Below are 15099 nucleotides of genomic sequence, written 5' to 3' on the forward strand. Positions count from 1 at the left end.
CCAGGATAACGTAGCGTTAGCAAAGGTTCAGCTGATTGTTCTTAGCTTTCCTGGTTGTCTAGTATTAGGTTGATTATCGTGTTCACTGCTGCTCCAATGACACACACATGGTATACATATTATGTGGCACATGTATATTTATTTTGCTAGGCAACTACTTCGGGATCCGATGAGTTAAGCTTCTCCGCTCTTCTGCCCCGTTGAGCAGCATTTGCGCTGTCCTTCTTCATGGCTAAACCACACTGGCAAACGCCAGTCAGAGGAGCTATCAAGTGGCTCCTGCGCAGTGTCAGACAGCGACTGCACAGCGAAGGCGAATAGCTGCGCGCGCGCCGGCGCCAGTACGTCTATCTCGGCTACGACGTCACTCCTCTGGAAAGCGCAGACCGGCGGCAGCGAGTCGCGCGCGGCAGCGGCGGAGGGCGCGGGAGGTGCCGGCTCCGATGCGCCAGCTGTGTGAGATCACTGATCCTCGCCTATGCGCAGCACGGCTCTTGAGGAGCCACGCGAAACTGCCTCGGCTAGGCCAGTGTAGCTAACGCTACAAAAAGAACCTCTTTGGCGTTGCCATGGGGAACGGCGCGCGTGGTTCAAAGGTTCCGTTTTCGCCGAACTGCGCTTCGCCCGGCGACCGACTTCGCTCACGCGTAGCGTCTCAGTGGTAGTTTCGGCAGTGGCGTAGCCAAGGGGAAGCACACCGGGCCCGTGAACCTCACAGCTTCAATTATGCCAACACTAGAAGCTTAATTCTAGGGGGCGCTCACTTTGATCACAGCTGATGTAATTCCAAAAAGTGACTGGTTGATACCAGTGCCTTACAACACGACTTTAAATGCAGGGGTCCAAGTTAATTTAACTATGAAGAACACAAAAGAGAGGGGAACACAATGCGTATGAGGAAAAAGCCCATGACATCAACACCAGTGCAGAGGCCTTACAATGTTCAAGGAGATCAAGGAGAAAAAGGCGGCGACAGACGTCAAGAAGTGAGCCCACCTTTCTCGTCTCACCAGACGCATCACCGGTAAAATGCAAGCCTGACAGGCACGATGTGACGTACGAGCCAGAGAACTTGACCTGCATCTCAGATGACACATTTCCTGATCAGTTGATCAGTAAGTATATTTCGCATTTTAAAACACAGGAACCAGATCCTGAAGATTAGTTGGCTGCGATTGCAACAAATAGTGCAACAACCCTTGACACAATTACTGTTGTTTTGTTACTATTCCTCTTCGTGAAAAAAGAGCTGAAATGCCAAAGTTGATCAGCTTGGTGTTGGGCAGTGATTTTTATGACTTGAATCGATTGAAGTGAGTTTTCAAGGATGCGCGTAGTACTTATAAACAAAAATTCTTGGTCAGGATGATACCTTCACACTATACAGGTAAAGAATTACTATAGCATCGTGCGTTATGAGTGTAAGACCAATTTTTAAATGCTGGAGTGAGTAGTTTATATTTTCAGCTGTGTATATCAGACCTAGCGGTATTTCTTTCCTTTCCAGAAGTGTAGAAGATCACACACAAGGCAACCATCAAGACTACTTCTTGGTGCACCATTCTTGCCTGGTCCCGCTTCTCAACCGGAGCCGCACATGTGCGTCAGATTCAGTCATTGCGAGCCTCTTCTGCACTGGCACTCAGGTAACAGCAAAATCAGAGTGCCCGCAAGGACATCTGCACACATGGTCCAGCCAGCCACTAGTGGGAAGCAAGCCAAGAGGCAACATCGACCTTGCAACAGCGTTGCTTTATTCCGGCTCAAGTCCGACAAGTGCACTCAGGATGATGCGACTGATGGGGGTGCAAGCCATGAGTGACCAGGCTTTCTTCAATTACCAGAGAGCAAACCTTTTTCCTGCTGTCACCATGGTAAATGCACACAGGTTGCTCTTAGTATCCGAACGTTAATAAGGTGCTTTTGTACAAGCTATATAGGGGAGTGTCGGGAGGTTTGGGACAATTGGAGGAATGGGACAGCGCGTCTATATCTCCTCCAGTTACTTCAAAGACGTTAGCCAACGACTCATAAATTGATGCTAACAGACCGAATGCATGGATGTAATGGCGGGCGTCTTCGGCGAATGGAGTTTTACAGCGAAAGCTGTTATGAGATCATTTCTGCGGCCGTTTTTGGCGCCGTAGATGTCCGCCGCCGCCGGTGTCCGTAACCACTATCACTCGAAATAAGAAAAAAAAACGAAATAAGAAACAATTCCAGGATGGAACGAGGTTCGAAGCTGGGCCCTCTGTGTGGAAGCCCAGTATTCAACCTCTGAGCCATGCCGATGCTTGAATCTGTTTTGCAAAAAGACCCTATACAGGCTTCATGTCGGGAAGGAACCACATTAACATTGCAATATAGCGTGGTAGAAGAGTAAAATAAGCACCAAGCGTCGCACAACGCGAATTCTGTAACCAGGCGTCACACAATGCGAATTGCGCAACGAGTAGGTTGTTGAATGCTTCCAACCCATTACAAAGGGCTCAGCCATAATTATTCATCGTCATCAGGCACAGCATCAACAAACTGCGCATAATTCCTTACATGCGTTTAGCAGGTACCACGGCTTTCTGTAGAATGACGAAAAATGGCATAGTGCCTGCTTCCCTACTTCACAGAAATTATGATGAGTTATAGCGTAGTGGGTTCCTCAGCAAGTGCACTTGTATTGGTTGCCAAGGAAGCCCATAAGCGCACGATCCATTGCCTCAGAGTCTCAGTAAAGTTCTTCGCCCCCCCCCCCTTTCTCTCCCACGTCAACGTATGTTTACAGCATTGCGGGAGAGGAAAATACCGGCCGGGCGTATCCCAATGCAAATTGCATAACTGGTGGGCCATTTAAAAGCTTCCAGCCCATTACAAAGGGTTTGAGCCATAATTCTTCATCGTCCTTCAGTCGCGTCAACAAAGTGCAGATAATGCCTACAGACGTGTAAGCTGGTGCCTCGCTTCTCCGCAGAATGACGAATAATGGCTTAGTAGGTGCTTCCCAGCTTCACCAAAAAATTGTGATTTATGGCGTAGTGGGTACCTTGCTAGTGCACTTGTATTAGTAGCCCCAAGAGAGGTTACAACGGGATCTAGAAACGCCGCTCTTCCAGCTTTCGCTGTGACTGTGCTGCGGTTTCAGCGCAGGCCTGGCGTTTTTCTGTAACTGGAAGTCGCCTTTTTCACGTGTTCAAAGTAAGTTTCTGCTATTTCAATTGTAACACTCTTAGATTTCAGCCGCTTTGTGGACGCTGACATCAATCTTTCTCCGAAAAGACGTATCAGCGCTGAACTTTTGCAGAGAAAAGTATAAGCATTACGACCTGAATTTTTAGCCGCTGACGTTCTTTCCTTTGGAAACAGCTCAAAAAGAAAAGGAAAAACAAAGTCATGACAAGTAAATTCTGGAAGCATACGATTGAACAAGAATTCAGAGGCTAGCAAGGCAGTATCAAAAAAGGAATGCAGCACAGTCAAGACTGCTGCCACAGGCCATCCAAAAAAGAAATGGCGTTTGCTGAAAGATTGCTGTTCTTCAACTGAAGAACCTGCCGTTGTCTTTGACAATTCTGACAACGACATGTCAGATTTTGATAACGACTGCCATGACATTTGTGAAATCAGTTGGCCTAATGAATATATTCAAGTGACAAAAGGCGATGTCCTTCTTGTCGATTTTAGTACAAAAAAAATTTGGCATTCATTTCATGGCTAGAGTGAAGACCAGTAAGAACATGTCAGCGTCAGTGCGCAGTTCCTGCGGAACAAAGAAAAGAGCTCTCAGTTGTTCTGCTTTCGTAAGAAAGATATGAGGACTTTATCAATTACCGACAATGTAATGATAGGGGCCAGTGTCAAAAACTATCGGTGTAGCGAAGTTTATGCAACGTCATTTATTGTTTGATGTTGAACTATCGCTTATAATGGTCGCTGAAGACACTTGGACCACTTTGTTACTTACATACGTCTCACTCCTCCCAAGTGATGTCCCACTCCACCCACAAAGGCGTGTGGAATGAGACAGATTTAGCCATCACAAACTATTTTTTACAGCTCAACCAGGAGCCATAAGAACCGTTGTTTCTAAGAGGTTTTGCGGCTTGCTTAGACCTGTATTATAATTAATCAAACACCGTTCTGCGTCCTACAAAACTAAAAATATAATTGCAAAAAGTGTCCCAATCCTCCCTACAATCCCCTGTGTGTTCAATGCACTTAATTTCTTGTCCTTGGCATTGGTTGTTTGCTCACATACACTAATGAAAGTGCATGCTGTTATGATATCAATTTCAGGGCGCAGTGAAAGCACATCAGTAAGGAAAACACGGAAACACGGAAAATTTGATTGTGTTATTCAGAACCATGAAATCAACCAGGTGAAGTGAAAATGGTAATCTGGGGGTACGGATCAATGATGCATGAGCAGACAAAGGCCGGCATTAGCTTTCATTTAGTCATATTTATTGAAAACCAAAATGTGCATGCCACTTGCAATGGACAAACTAACAATAAAGAAGTGAAGCATAGACGGAATGCCAATGAAAAAGTAGTTTGCAATCAGCTAAAATCATAGGTTGCCAAACTCACTCATAAGTCGACTCATTTAGACTCATTCAGACTCGGATCAAGTTGTGAGTCCGAGTGAGTAGTATTTTGGCGAGTTTGAGCCCTAATGAATCCAGTTGAAAAATATTTGAGTGAGTCTGCGTCCGAGTGAGTCCTGTTGAGGAAAATTATGGCGAGTCTGAGACCGAGTGAGCCCTAAGCGCAAAGTAATTTTCATGAGTCAGTCTGAGTGTGCTCCACATCTTTTGCCGACCAATGTCTAAAATGCATGCCTGCCTGTCTGCCTTCCAGTCCCATCTAAACTTTTTAAACAAGAGAGCACAACAGGCACATACAAACGGCGTGGCCATTAGGCTGACTTGCTCATATCTCACGCATTATAACTTGTTAGCAACCAAAATAATGCAACGTTTCTTTACGCAGAATAGTAGATGACGTCCTTGACTTCAATCGCAGCGACTTAAAAAATTTAGATGGCCTTTTTGAGAAAACTGTTTTCAAACTTCGGTGTTTTTGGTAATCCCCTTACGTATCAGCAACGTTATGGAGTGAAACTGAGCACGATAAAACCACGAAAAATATTTTAAAAGAGAGCGCTAATATCAAAGTTAATATGTACCGGTTTTTATTATCCTCAGTTTAACTTGTTTGCAGCAATAAATTCCTGAAATACAGGTATTTTGTGCAATTTGCCAAGTTTGTGATTTTTTTCGTCAAAAGCGTTTCGACAGGTAAGAAGAATAATAAACTCATAAGATTGTATTTCACTTGTTCTTTGAAGGGAATAACTATTGTGACCGAGAAGTCCACCGTTTTTTTCCCTAGATGCGCTCAAAATTCAAAAATCGCGATATTGGCGGAAAAGTTTTTTTTTATTGACATAATGTAAAAGGAGATGTTGGCGCCCAAATAACGCGCCGGCTACTCCTTGGCCCTTGAGTGGAGATCGAGCATAGAACATATAAATAGCATACAAACAGCAGTACATGTAAAATAAGCACAAGAGCATACATATGGAGAGACACGCTCACACACACACACATCATACAACACCATCGTAACGTAAAAGGAAATCTTCGAAAGGCAATTAATAATGTCTATGATAATGCCTCTGGTCAGCATTAAATCAAATCGACACATTCGGGCGACATAGCAATCAACACGTCTGGTCATTATGGGGATGAGTCCGCACATGTGGGAAACATAACAGTAGACACATAATAAACTTCAGCACACACATATAATATGTATCATATAATGATACATATAATAAATAGGACATACATATCAGAATTTACTTAATGTAATATGAACATAAATTTCTTAATGATTGCCAGCAATTCCACTGTCTTCTAAAAAGCGTTTTAACGCTTTTAAAGCGTACGTTTGTAACGCTTTTAAAGCGTACGTTTCTGGTTGGCCTCGGGCCCAGAAGTTTTTTTTCATACTGAATGGTCTCTAGTCTAATGCCATTAGTTCCGATTTAAGACGGCGTCTCGGTGTGTCATGATGTGGGCAGTCCAGAAGAAGGTGACATACATCTTCATCTACAAATCTACATTCGCATTCGGGAGTTTCAGTTCTGCCAATTCTGTGTAAAAAAAATTTTCTTTTGCGGCCAAAATTTATATATATTTTCAGGCGGACAAAGTTTTTTTTTCACAAAACTAACTCCAAAACCATTGTTCTGGGTACAATGTCTAGGTCTACAGTAAATTTCATCGAAATCGGTAATGGTGACCGGGACCTTGTGTTCGATCTTATCTGGACACATCCTGTTGCGAAAAAACTTGAGTGATAATCGAGACAACTTTCCTAAGTACCCATTGTTGTCGCTGTGAGAATATGTCCCTTGCATGTGAGTTTATTTTGCAGCTCAATTTGCGCAATAGCACTCTCCGATTTGCAGCCAATTCATATAATAGTTCCCTTCAACAAGAGACTTACAACGCAAACCATAAACGCCAGGCATAAAAGTCCAGCACATCAGCAGAAAGTTCACTATAGCACATCAACAGAAGGTGCAAGTATACGCTCTCGCCTTCACGTTCTTAGAAAGTGCTAAGCATTCCCCAAATTTGTTTTCTTTGTTGCTTGGAAATAGTGTCGGCAAGTGTGTCGAACACTTCTTGGAAGTTATTGCGCGCGCGCACACACACACGAGGACAAAGAGTGGTTGACAACTGAATCACCAGACTTGAGACTAATTGAAGACAATTGTAGCTGTAATAACCGAGAATAGTCAAGGTTAGCTGACAATAGCTAGTAGTAGCCAACTGTTTGCCAACATAAGGAACTTGCCGCTCTTCGCGCTGCCCTTTGGATAGTTGGGCGAACAACCTCAACGATGATCTGTCATCGGTGATTCGATGGCAGCCCTACAATCATTGTTATCATCCCTGCAGCACGGGTCATACGAACAATTGGTCTTCGAGATTAGGCATCTCCTCCATACTTCATTCCAGAAAGGACACCACGTAACATTTCAGTGGCTGCCAAGTGACTGCGGTATGACAGGCAATGAACATGCTGACACTGCTGCTCGGTAAGCTGTTCAAGGCGACAGGGTAGATACAATACGCCTGTCAAGGACTGATGCTGCTAGCCAACTTCGAGTGATCGCACAAGAAATTCGCTCTCCACTTTGCATACACCAAGTAGACTGAACAACTAGCACCACCACTACTCGAACACTTTACTTCGTCTTCAGACACCTACTGGACAACACCGAAGAGAGGCCACTCTGCTTTGCCGCTTATGGCTACGAGTGGCTTTCACGAAGTCATTTTCTATTCGCATCGCAATGGCTGACAACCCTCTCTGTGACAGCTACGGTATAGCGAGGAGACATTACAACACATCTTCTGCGACTGTCCTCGCTGCAGTGTGCAGATACAATCACTCGCGGTCACTCTAGCTCTCATAGACCACAGACCGTTGACGGCAGTAACCATTTTGGAATGTCTTCCTGAAAGGTCATCGCGGATGAAGGCGACAAAGGCATTGCTCAAATTCTTGAAGACGACAGACTTGCACCGGCGGTTATAGTCCAATGGTGATATCGTGACTGTAAGGAGTGTAACTTTGTGCGTGTGCGCTCCCCTTCTCCCTCTTTCTCTTTCTTTCTACCCATAACCTTTAAAGTCCCCTATTCCTTCCCTCAGTGTAGGGTAGCACACCAATTTTTCTAGACCGGCTAATATCTCTTCCTTTCCTCTCTCTCCTGTTCGTTCCTTTGCGAACGGTACGAAACGGATACATTAAGATGTCATAGCAAGTTCTTTGGTTCGCTGCAAAATATTAAAAAATAAACAAACAAGATGCATCAGGACGCAGAATAAGACTGTGTGCGATAGTGTGAGATTGTTTACACAATCTGCAATATAAAGTCCACTGTAGACATACTGCATTTTTATAGAGACATGTCTATGTCACCAGTAGCGAAAACTACTGGCAAGGCATTGTACTTTTGCTACGGCGACGTACGCATGCTATGTACACAGAAAAGTGCATCTTGACCAGACAGACAAATATACATAGCATTCGGTAGACCTGTACAGGGAAGAAGTCACGCTCTCGAAACTTATTACAGTGACCACAACGCAACTTCACGTTTATAAAACATCAAAGAAACGAAAATAAGCATTATACACATACTCGTCTTAATAATATGTATCTAAAGAAACGTCGAACCATATCAGAAAGAAGATTACCCTCAGCCTACAGCCCCGCAGCTAGGAATAAAATATGCCATAAGAATATACATACAACTAAGCAAATCTGGCATAGTTAGACATGAAAAATAGCGGGAATAAAGCCTGGTGGCCGTATAGAGTTCAAAATCTTCAACATGCATTATTATAGTCCCTCAGAAAGCAACTTCTTCAAGTCGCAAAGAATGAAAAGTCAGAACGCTAGATGTAATTCACACAATATTTTTCGAAACTGTCATACAATTATGTGTATACCTGTGAAATAGTAGGTTTTTAAAATCTATAAAATTAATAAGAACATTTTTATACGACGGCACCCCTTGGCCGGGCGGTTATCGCTGTGTTCGGCAACAATGCTCCATCCTGCCCAATGACTGGTGCAAAACACGCGCAAGGTAAAATGAAATGGTGGTTTCCAGTATGAGACAATGGCGATGTCACAGTAAAACAAGTTCAAACCCAGAAAAAACCCTGAATTCTTTCTTTTAGCAAGGCACTGGTGACGCCTTCGAAGTCATCATACGGGGCACGTGCCTTGGTGAAATGGCTTTGAGAAGTCGTAGGTAATGAGCACCGCACTGTTTACGGTGGCTAATCGAAAACCACCATATGCACATGAGCCACGGTTCTATTAGGGCATCGAGTACTTACTAAACTTATATCACAAGACAAAGCTTCATTTACTGCCGAAAGTTTTCAATATCGTGCAAACACCGCAAGCCCGCTTTCACTCCACCCGCGGGGCATGAAAGAGGACTCTCGAGAGTCAGTCCTACTCAGCCGTTTGAACGCGTGCAGCTTGGTCTACTTGATCCTTTATACAGCTTTCAGGTGCCTACAAAAAATTACCTATATGCGACCGATTATGCCATTACATAAGTCCTGCCCACTTCCTGTGCCACGGGATTTCCTTCTGCAGGATGTTACATGGCGCCACGGCGCTCCTCGGCGTCTTCTCGCCGATCGCAGATGCTATCCTTCTGTCGAAGGTCATCTGTGACATCCTTCGCTCGTGATTTACTGTACACCAAGTGGCCGCTTCTTATCACCCCAGACGAACGGCCTCACGGAACGCCTCAACAGAACGCTCACCGACGTGCTCGTTGCGTATGTTTCCGCTAACCATAGTTTTTGCCGAACGTCACTTTTGCGTATAACTCGTCCCACCATGACACCGCTGGTTACTTGCTGTTTTACCTAATGTTTGACTGTAATCCTCTTTTGCCTCTAAACACAGCACTTCCCAATGCACTAAGCCTATCAGCGTTTACTTTTGCGGTGAAATCTTTGTAGTCGCCAAGGCTCGCAAATTGCACTTTCGCCACGCTGCCTCAGAGTCTTACCAAAAGTCACAAAAGCTTTTTTCCTTTCGTTCAGAGGCATTCAACTGGCATAAGATGACCGCAAGAGTTATTTATTTATTTATTTATTTATTTATTTATTTATTTATTTATTTATTTATTTATTTGGAAAATTTTGTAAGCGTCACAGCTGGTCTTCTCAAACAAAAAAATAACGATGAAATAACGGATTAAGCTGAAGGTGAGGAGGCAGAAAAGTAGAGCTCAATCGCCCCAAAACGCATAGACACCTTTTAGACCCTACAGCAAGCAGCAGCATTCTCGCACACTCCCGGTGTCTTGCTTTCCCAACAAATCCACAACCAACCCACATCATCGAAACAACAAAACAAAACAAGTGCACAAACACGGTGAGTGATCAACCTCCGCAACAACATCAACGCACAAGTCGAAAACGAAGGCCGGTCTCCCGGGAGCTTCCGCCGTCCCACGCTGCGTCGCGATTGGCCCGTCTATTCGCTGCGTCCACCAATAAGCGACGCAGCCTTTTTCGACGGCGCGCGTGGCCGGAAGTCGCGGATCGTGGCATGTGTCATCTCGTGTCTCCCCCCGATGCCCGTCATCTGAAATCGGGCACTTCGGGAACAGCGAGGCTGAGGAGAGTTTTAATTTCTCTTCCCCCGAGGTCAGTAGAAGCAGTGAACAGAGAACTGCTTGGCAGACATGAGTTCATCACGACTCACTCAGCGTTAACCCTAAAGCCGGCAAACGTCATTCGGTTAAGAGTTTGCTAAAAAATTAACGCGACTAATTATAAAAGAAGCAGTAAAAAATTCCGAAGATAATGTGGGACTCGTATGGCACCCCGGGCAAGACTTCTCGAGACGCTGTTGAGGTAAGCAAGGTTGCGTGTTGAGATATTCCCGTTATCCTTAAGTAGAACAACTTTACCGTGTACAATTTACGGGCACTTATGGTAGAGTGATCTACAAATTTTGTGGCGTCCTGTTAGATTCACGACGAACTCTTGTTGGGAGAGCTCCTAATTAATTTTGACCGCGCTGTCATTGCTTAGGCTTCACTAAGATCTCGGTGCGCGAGCATTCTTACATTGTGACAAGTTACGTGTATAGCGGCAAGTTACAATGTGGCAAATTACGTCAAAACCCGGAATTCTCAGCCTCGCTCAGAACTGCACCTACTGCGTAATGACACAAGCTAGCCGCCTGAACTCGACCAAAAATGCTGCGCGTCAGGCAAATGTATCAATTTCAATATGAGTGTTGTGAATACTTACTTCGTAAGGGAAGGCAACCTCACTCTTATTTTTATTTGAAGATGGTAAAGACGAGAACTCAAGCTTTCTTTTGCAAGCCCATTGCAATACTTTCGTAGCTTTTTTTTTTCTTTTTTTTTAAAGAAGCGTGGCCTTACTTCTTGTAGGGAAGCCTGATTGCTCCTTTTGCAAACTGACATAAGTTGGTTGGCAGCGTCTTAAAGCGCTTACGGCATGGTGCTTAGATAGGAGAGATATGACTAGAGAGCCGGAGTCCGTGCTGTGCTAAACTGAAAGAAACGGTAACGTTTTTTTACCATCTCGATATTTTGATTGTAAAAGCCTCAAAGCACAGTATCAGTCCTGCGCAAAGTCATCAATTAAAGTGCTCACAAAACACACCGCGAGGCTTCTTAAACTCTTCCAAGAAACATAACTTAGGCCTGTATCTTATTCCATATCGGCGCACAAGAACCGGCGCCGCAAATGCCAGGAATTGTAGTGCTTAAGTTACCACGCAAGCAGCCCAGCCCAGATGATGAACAGTTACAACAGCATCGAGCGGAGCTTTTACTTGGTCTGTAAAATTGCTCGTTAGCTTGATTCTCTGAAAGTGGAGAAGGCGCGTTTTGTTCGTTCCTTTACAAAATATCTCCGTATTGCATTTGTCACGCGTCAATTTGCCAATTTTAATATGACGCGTGTGCAGTACTCACGGATTGAAACGCGATAATTTAGGGCTAAGTAATGCGCGTACTTGCGTTTCCGTAATCTTCAGTTCGTGCCATATTGACATATTTTCAACTCGAACACTTACATCAGAGCCAACATTACATTTAACAGCCAGATTCGTAGTGACACGGCGCGGTTAATATCAAGCAATTGCTCACACCAGCCGCTACACTGAAAAATTTTGATGTCGTGTTTCAGTCCATGAGTACAGCCCCTTAACGACAACATAAATTGACGTATTTAGTTCAGTTCGCTGTGTATATGAGTGTCACAGTGTTCCTGCGAGAGGTGTGCATGCAATACGAGTAACATGTTTAATCGATGAAAGTTTGTTCAAGAGATATAATCAGTGCCGTAACAGCTTGCGTGTCCCAGCCTTACGAGGCATATCGACAGGCAAGAGGTGAAGCAAGACCTGCAAGCCTGTCCAACAACTTGTTGTTTTGAACCGTGCAGATAAAGTCCCACTTCAGTCACCCGGGGGTTTTCACTCCATGTCATATCAGCCCTACAGGTGAGTTATCTCATACTCGAAGAATATAGAGCGCATAGCCACGCGGATACGGTATAAATGCACATGAAAGCCTTTGGCAAAATGCTCAGAAACAGGAGTGTTTCCTGGGTCATATCGTGTCTTTCGCCTGGCGACAAGGCCAGATGGCAACTTTTCGATTACATTTTCGTATGTTAACAGTTTGTGCTATGCTTGAGACTTCTTGGTAACGCTTACCCGAAGGTAGGGGGATCGAATCCCGGGCGCGGCAGCCGCGTTTGCATGAAGGCAAAATGCCAGAGGCCCATTTGTTTAGATTTAAGTCCACGTCAAAGAACCCCAGGTGGTCGAAATTTCCGGAGAGCTCCAGTACGGCGTCTGTCATAGTCATATAGAGATACTGGGACGTTAAACCCCAACAATTATTATTAGACTTATTGACAACTTAGCTACCGAGCGTTCTAGAATTGGATCTTTGTTTATCTACAATAATGTGAACCACTCAACAAAATTAAAATACAGAAGATTGGAAGACAAGCGGTATACGTCGAAATGTGCGGCGCACTTACCTAACGCGGTTCCACAGTACCATAACGACTACGCTAAGCAGAAGGTGCAAGATCAACCGCGCGAGCGACTCATGTCAGTGGCGCCGTAATTGTTTCATTATCAGATGTGTCTGTTATTACGTTTGAGAATTCAAGAACGGTTCTGAATGTTCGCAGGAAGCATAGCCGTTTTTAATGTCTCACTCCACGAAGCTTTGCTACCCTTTCAACAGTGAAGGTAAGACGTATTACCTGAGAAAACTGTCATCATCATTAATGGGTATGTGCCACAGAAATTGGGTAAATCCCACAACTCACTACCAGTCCGCTAACAAAGCGGAAGGCAGCAGTTGGCCCAAGTAATGGCTGCGAAGCGACGGCGGCATGCCGAAGACCCCGAGTACGTACAATGAGAGAATACTAGGGAACGGAAAAGACAACGGCGGCTGCGAGAAGACCCCGAAGCGATGGAAGCCCTACACTAACAACGAAGTGCCCGTAGGTCTATGGAAGGTGCGAATGCTCGGTTTCAGAGCGAGTTTCTGTCTCTGGAGGTTGGACATCCTTGTCGTGCCTGTGGCTGTCTGTGGTTTAACTCGAACCTCTCTGCGCTGAGAATCAACCTAGAAACAACCTAGCATCACCTAGCTAAAGACTAGCAACAACCTAGAAGCAACCAGATTAGACTTCAGAATCGTCCAGTTTCGCCGTTTCAAGCATTGCGCGACTTAGTGCAGGCTTCGCCAGTTTTTTTTTATTATTATTATTATTGAAGGGATATAAACTAAAGCAAACGCGGAAATATTTTCTGAATACCATATCATCATTGCCACTTAAACAGGCGGATACCATTGACCAAAATACGATAGTGACTACGTAATTTCTCAGCTGGACATGTTAGGCGCGCAACATCCGGAACGTGACATGCCAAATGCTGAGAGAAATTAACACTTAAGATTCAGTCTTGCACTTTCTTCGAATAAATCGGATCATATTTTTTTGAAGACATCTTAAAACATTCAAGACTTCGCAAACGCCGCTGATTACAAACAGTGACTCGGTGCGTGCTTTGCGCGTTACTCGGCTCAGAGTGACGCCGCGAAGAAGAAGACGAAAATATTTATCCGTCGCAATGCTTTGTCCGCGTCGCCGTTCTATGTACAGGTAGCAATTCCGAAATTGCTGGTAGCGAGGTGCGTGTCATAGCCCCTTGAATGTCGAAGATATTGGAAAGTATAAGCGAGGCAAAATCATTGGCTGGCCGTTTTTTGTGGGCTTAGCTTTTCCAAGTGCGAAGAGATGTCATCTACGCCAAACTTGTGCGTTTTCATGACTTAAACAGATCCTGCGAAAAACCTGGGCGTAAATTCTGCCAGACCACTGCTAGGAAGCTAAAGATTATGCTGAGGAGACAAAAGAAGTATGGAGTGTCGGGGATTTTCGATGTCGCTAAGCAGAATATTGTAACCGAGCGCACTCGGCTGCATTGGTACCGGAGCGTGTACTATCAAGATTACGGAAATACACATTGTGGTGGACGGATATCTTCTAACGATGTGGAAAGTGGAGAGCAGACGTGTTCATTTCGATACTTGCGGGGCTCGGCGATGTCGCAGTACGCTATACGGATCAGAAGCAGTCGCGAAACAATTGAAAAGTGGGTGACCTATCATGCGCGAACCCTTAGCTTCAAACCGGGATACCATTTACCCGAATGAAACTTGCTAACATTTCGATTCTACATGTTCTTATGCTTCGTAGCGCCCACGGACAGTTTGGTAATATGTAGGGGACAACTTGCTATTTTTACCTGATTGCTCATATTTCAGAAAAACGATCGCCCATTATCGAATTAGGTATTCAACACATATTTCTGAGCCGTGGGAAATATGAAGTTTGTGTGAAGCCGTCCTTGTGGAAAAAGATAATTTACTGGCGTAATTAAATGCTTATTTACAGACACACTTAAATGTACGTAATGTCGTTTGCTTTATGACGCCGGTCTATTGAGGTGCTTGTAACTGAGCAGCAACTGCTTTAAGTTGTTTGGTTCACCAAATACTATAATGATAATGAGAAAAAAGTGAACAGCAAACAACCAAGTGCATTTGTTATCGTTCAAAAAATAAATAAATGAGAAGAAATAGACTTAGCACTATATCACTGCACATCGTTTTAAAGTGACGGAATATGCGCGAGTTATCCTACACAAATGTCCCTGCCTAACCGGAGTTAACAAATTTGCATATGAGGTTATAAAACTATAAAACGCGAGACAGTCGTAATGAATTGCTGATATTGTTTTGCAGAAGTTTTCTCGACCATGCATTCACACAGAAACTGGCGCAGTTGTGCAACAACCTTCAGCAGTATTACTCGGACTCTAATAAATGTTCCCGTGCTTTAGATATTCGAAAGAAACGGATATATGACTGTTTCGAATAGTCAATCCTCAAATCTGACCTGCATGAGGCAG

The 15099-nt window shown here is 44.3% G+C and overlaps 1 protein-coding gene across 1 annotated transcript in view; it reads left to right on the plus strand.

Moving 5' to 3' along the window:
* Nucleotides 1–10418: 10418 nt before the first annotated feature.
* The window catches only part of LOC119394862 (ETS-related transcription factor Elf-2-like), a 62117-nt gene continuing 57436 nt past the window's right edge, over nucleotides 10419–15099 (plus strand). Inside the window, exons 1-2 of the mRNA XM_037662163.2 lie at nucleotides 10419–10469; nucleotides 12039–12096. Of these exons, the coding sequence (XP_037518091.1) occupies nucleotides 10419–10469; nucleotides 12039–12096 (109 nt within the window). The remainder of the gene's footprint in view (nucleotides 10470–12038; nucleotides 12097–15099) is intronic.

This window comes from Rhipicephalus sanguineus, chromosome 5, assembly GCF_013339695.2.
Source record: "Rhipicephalus sanguineus isolate Rsan-2018 chromosome 5, BIME_Rsan_1.4, whole genome shotgun sequence".
Lineage (NCBI taxonomy): Eukaryota > Metazoa > Arthropoda > Arachnida > Ixodida > Ixodidae > Rhipicephalus > Rhipicephalus sanguineus.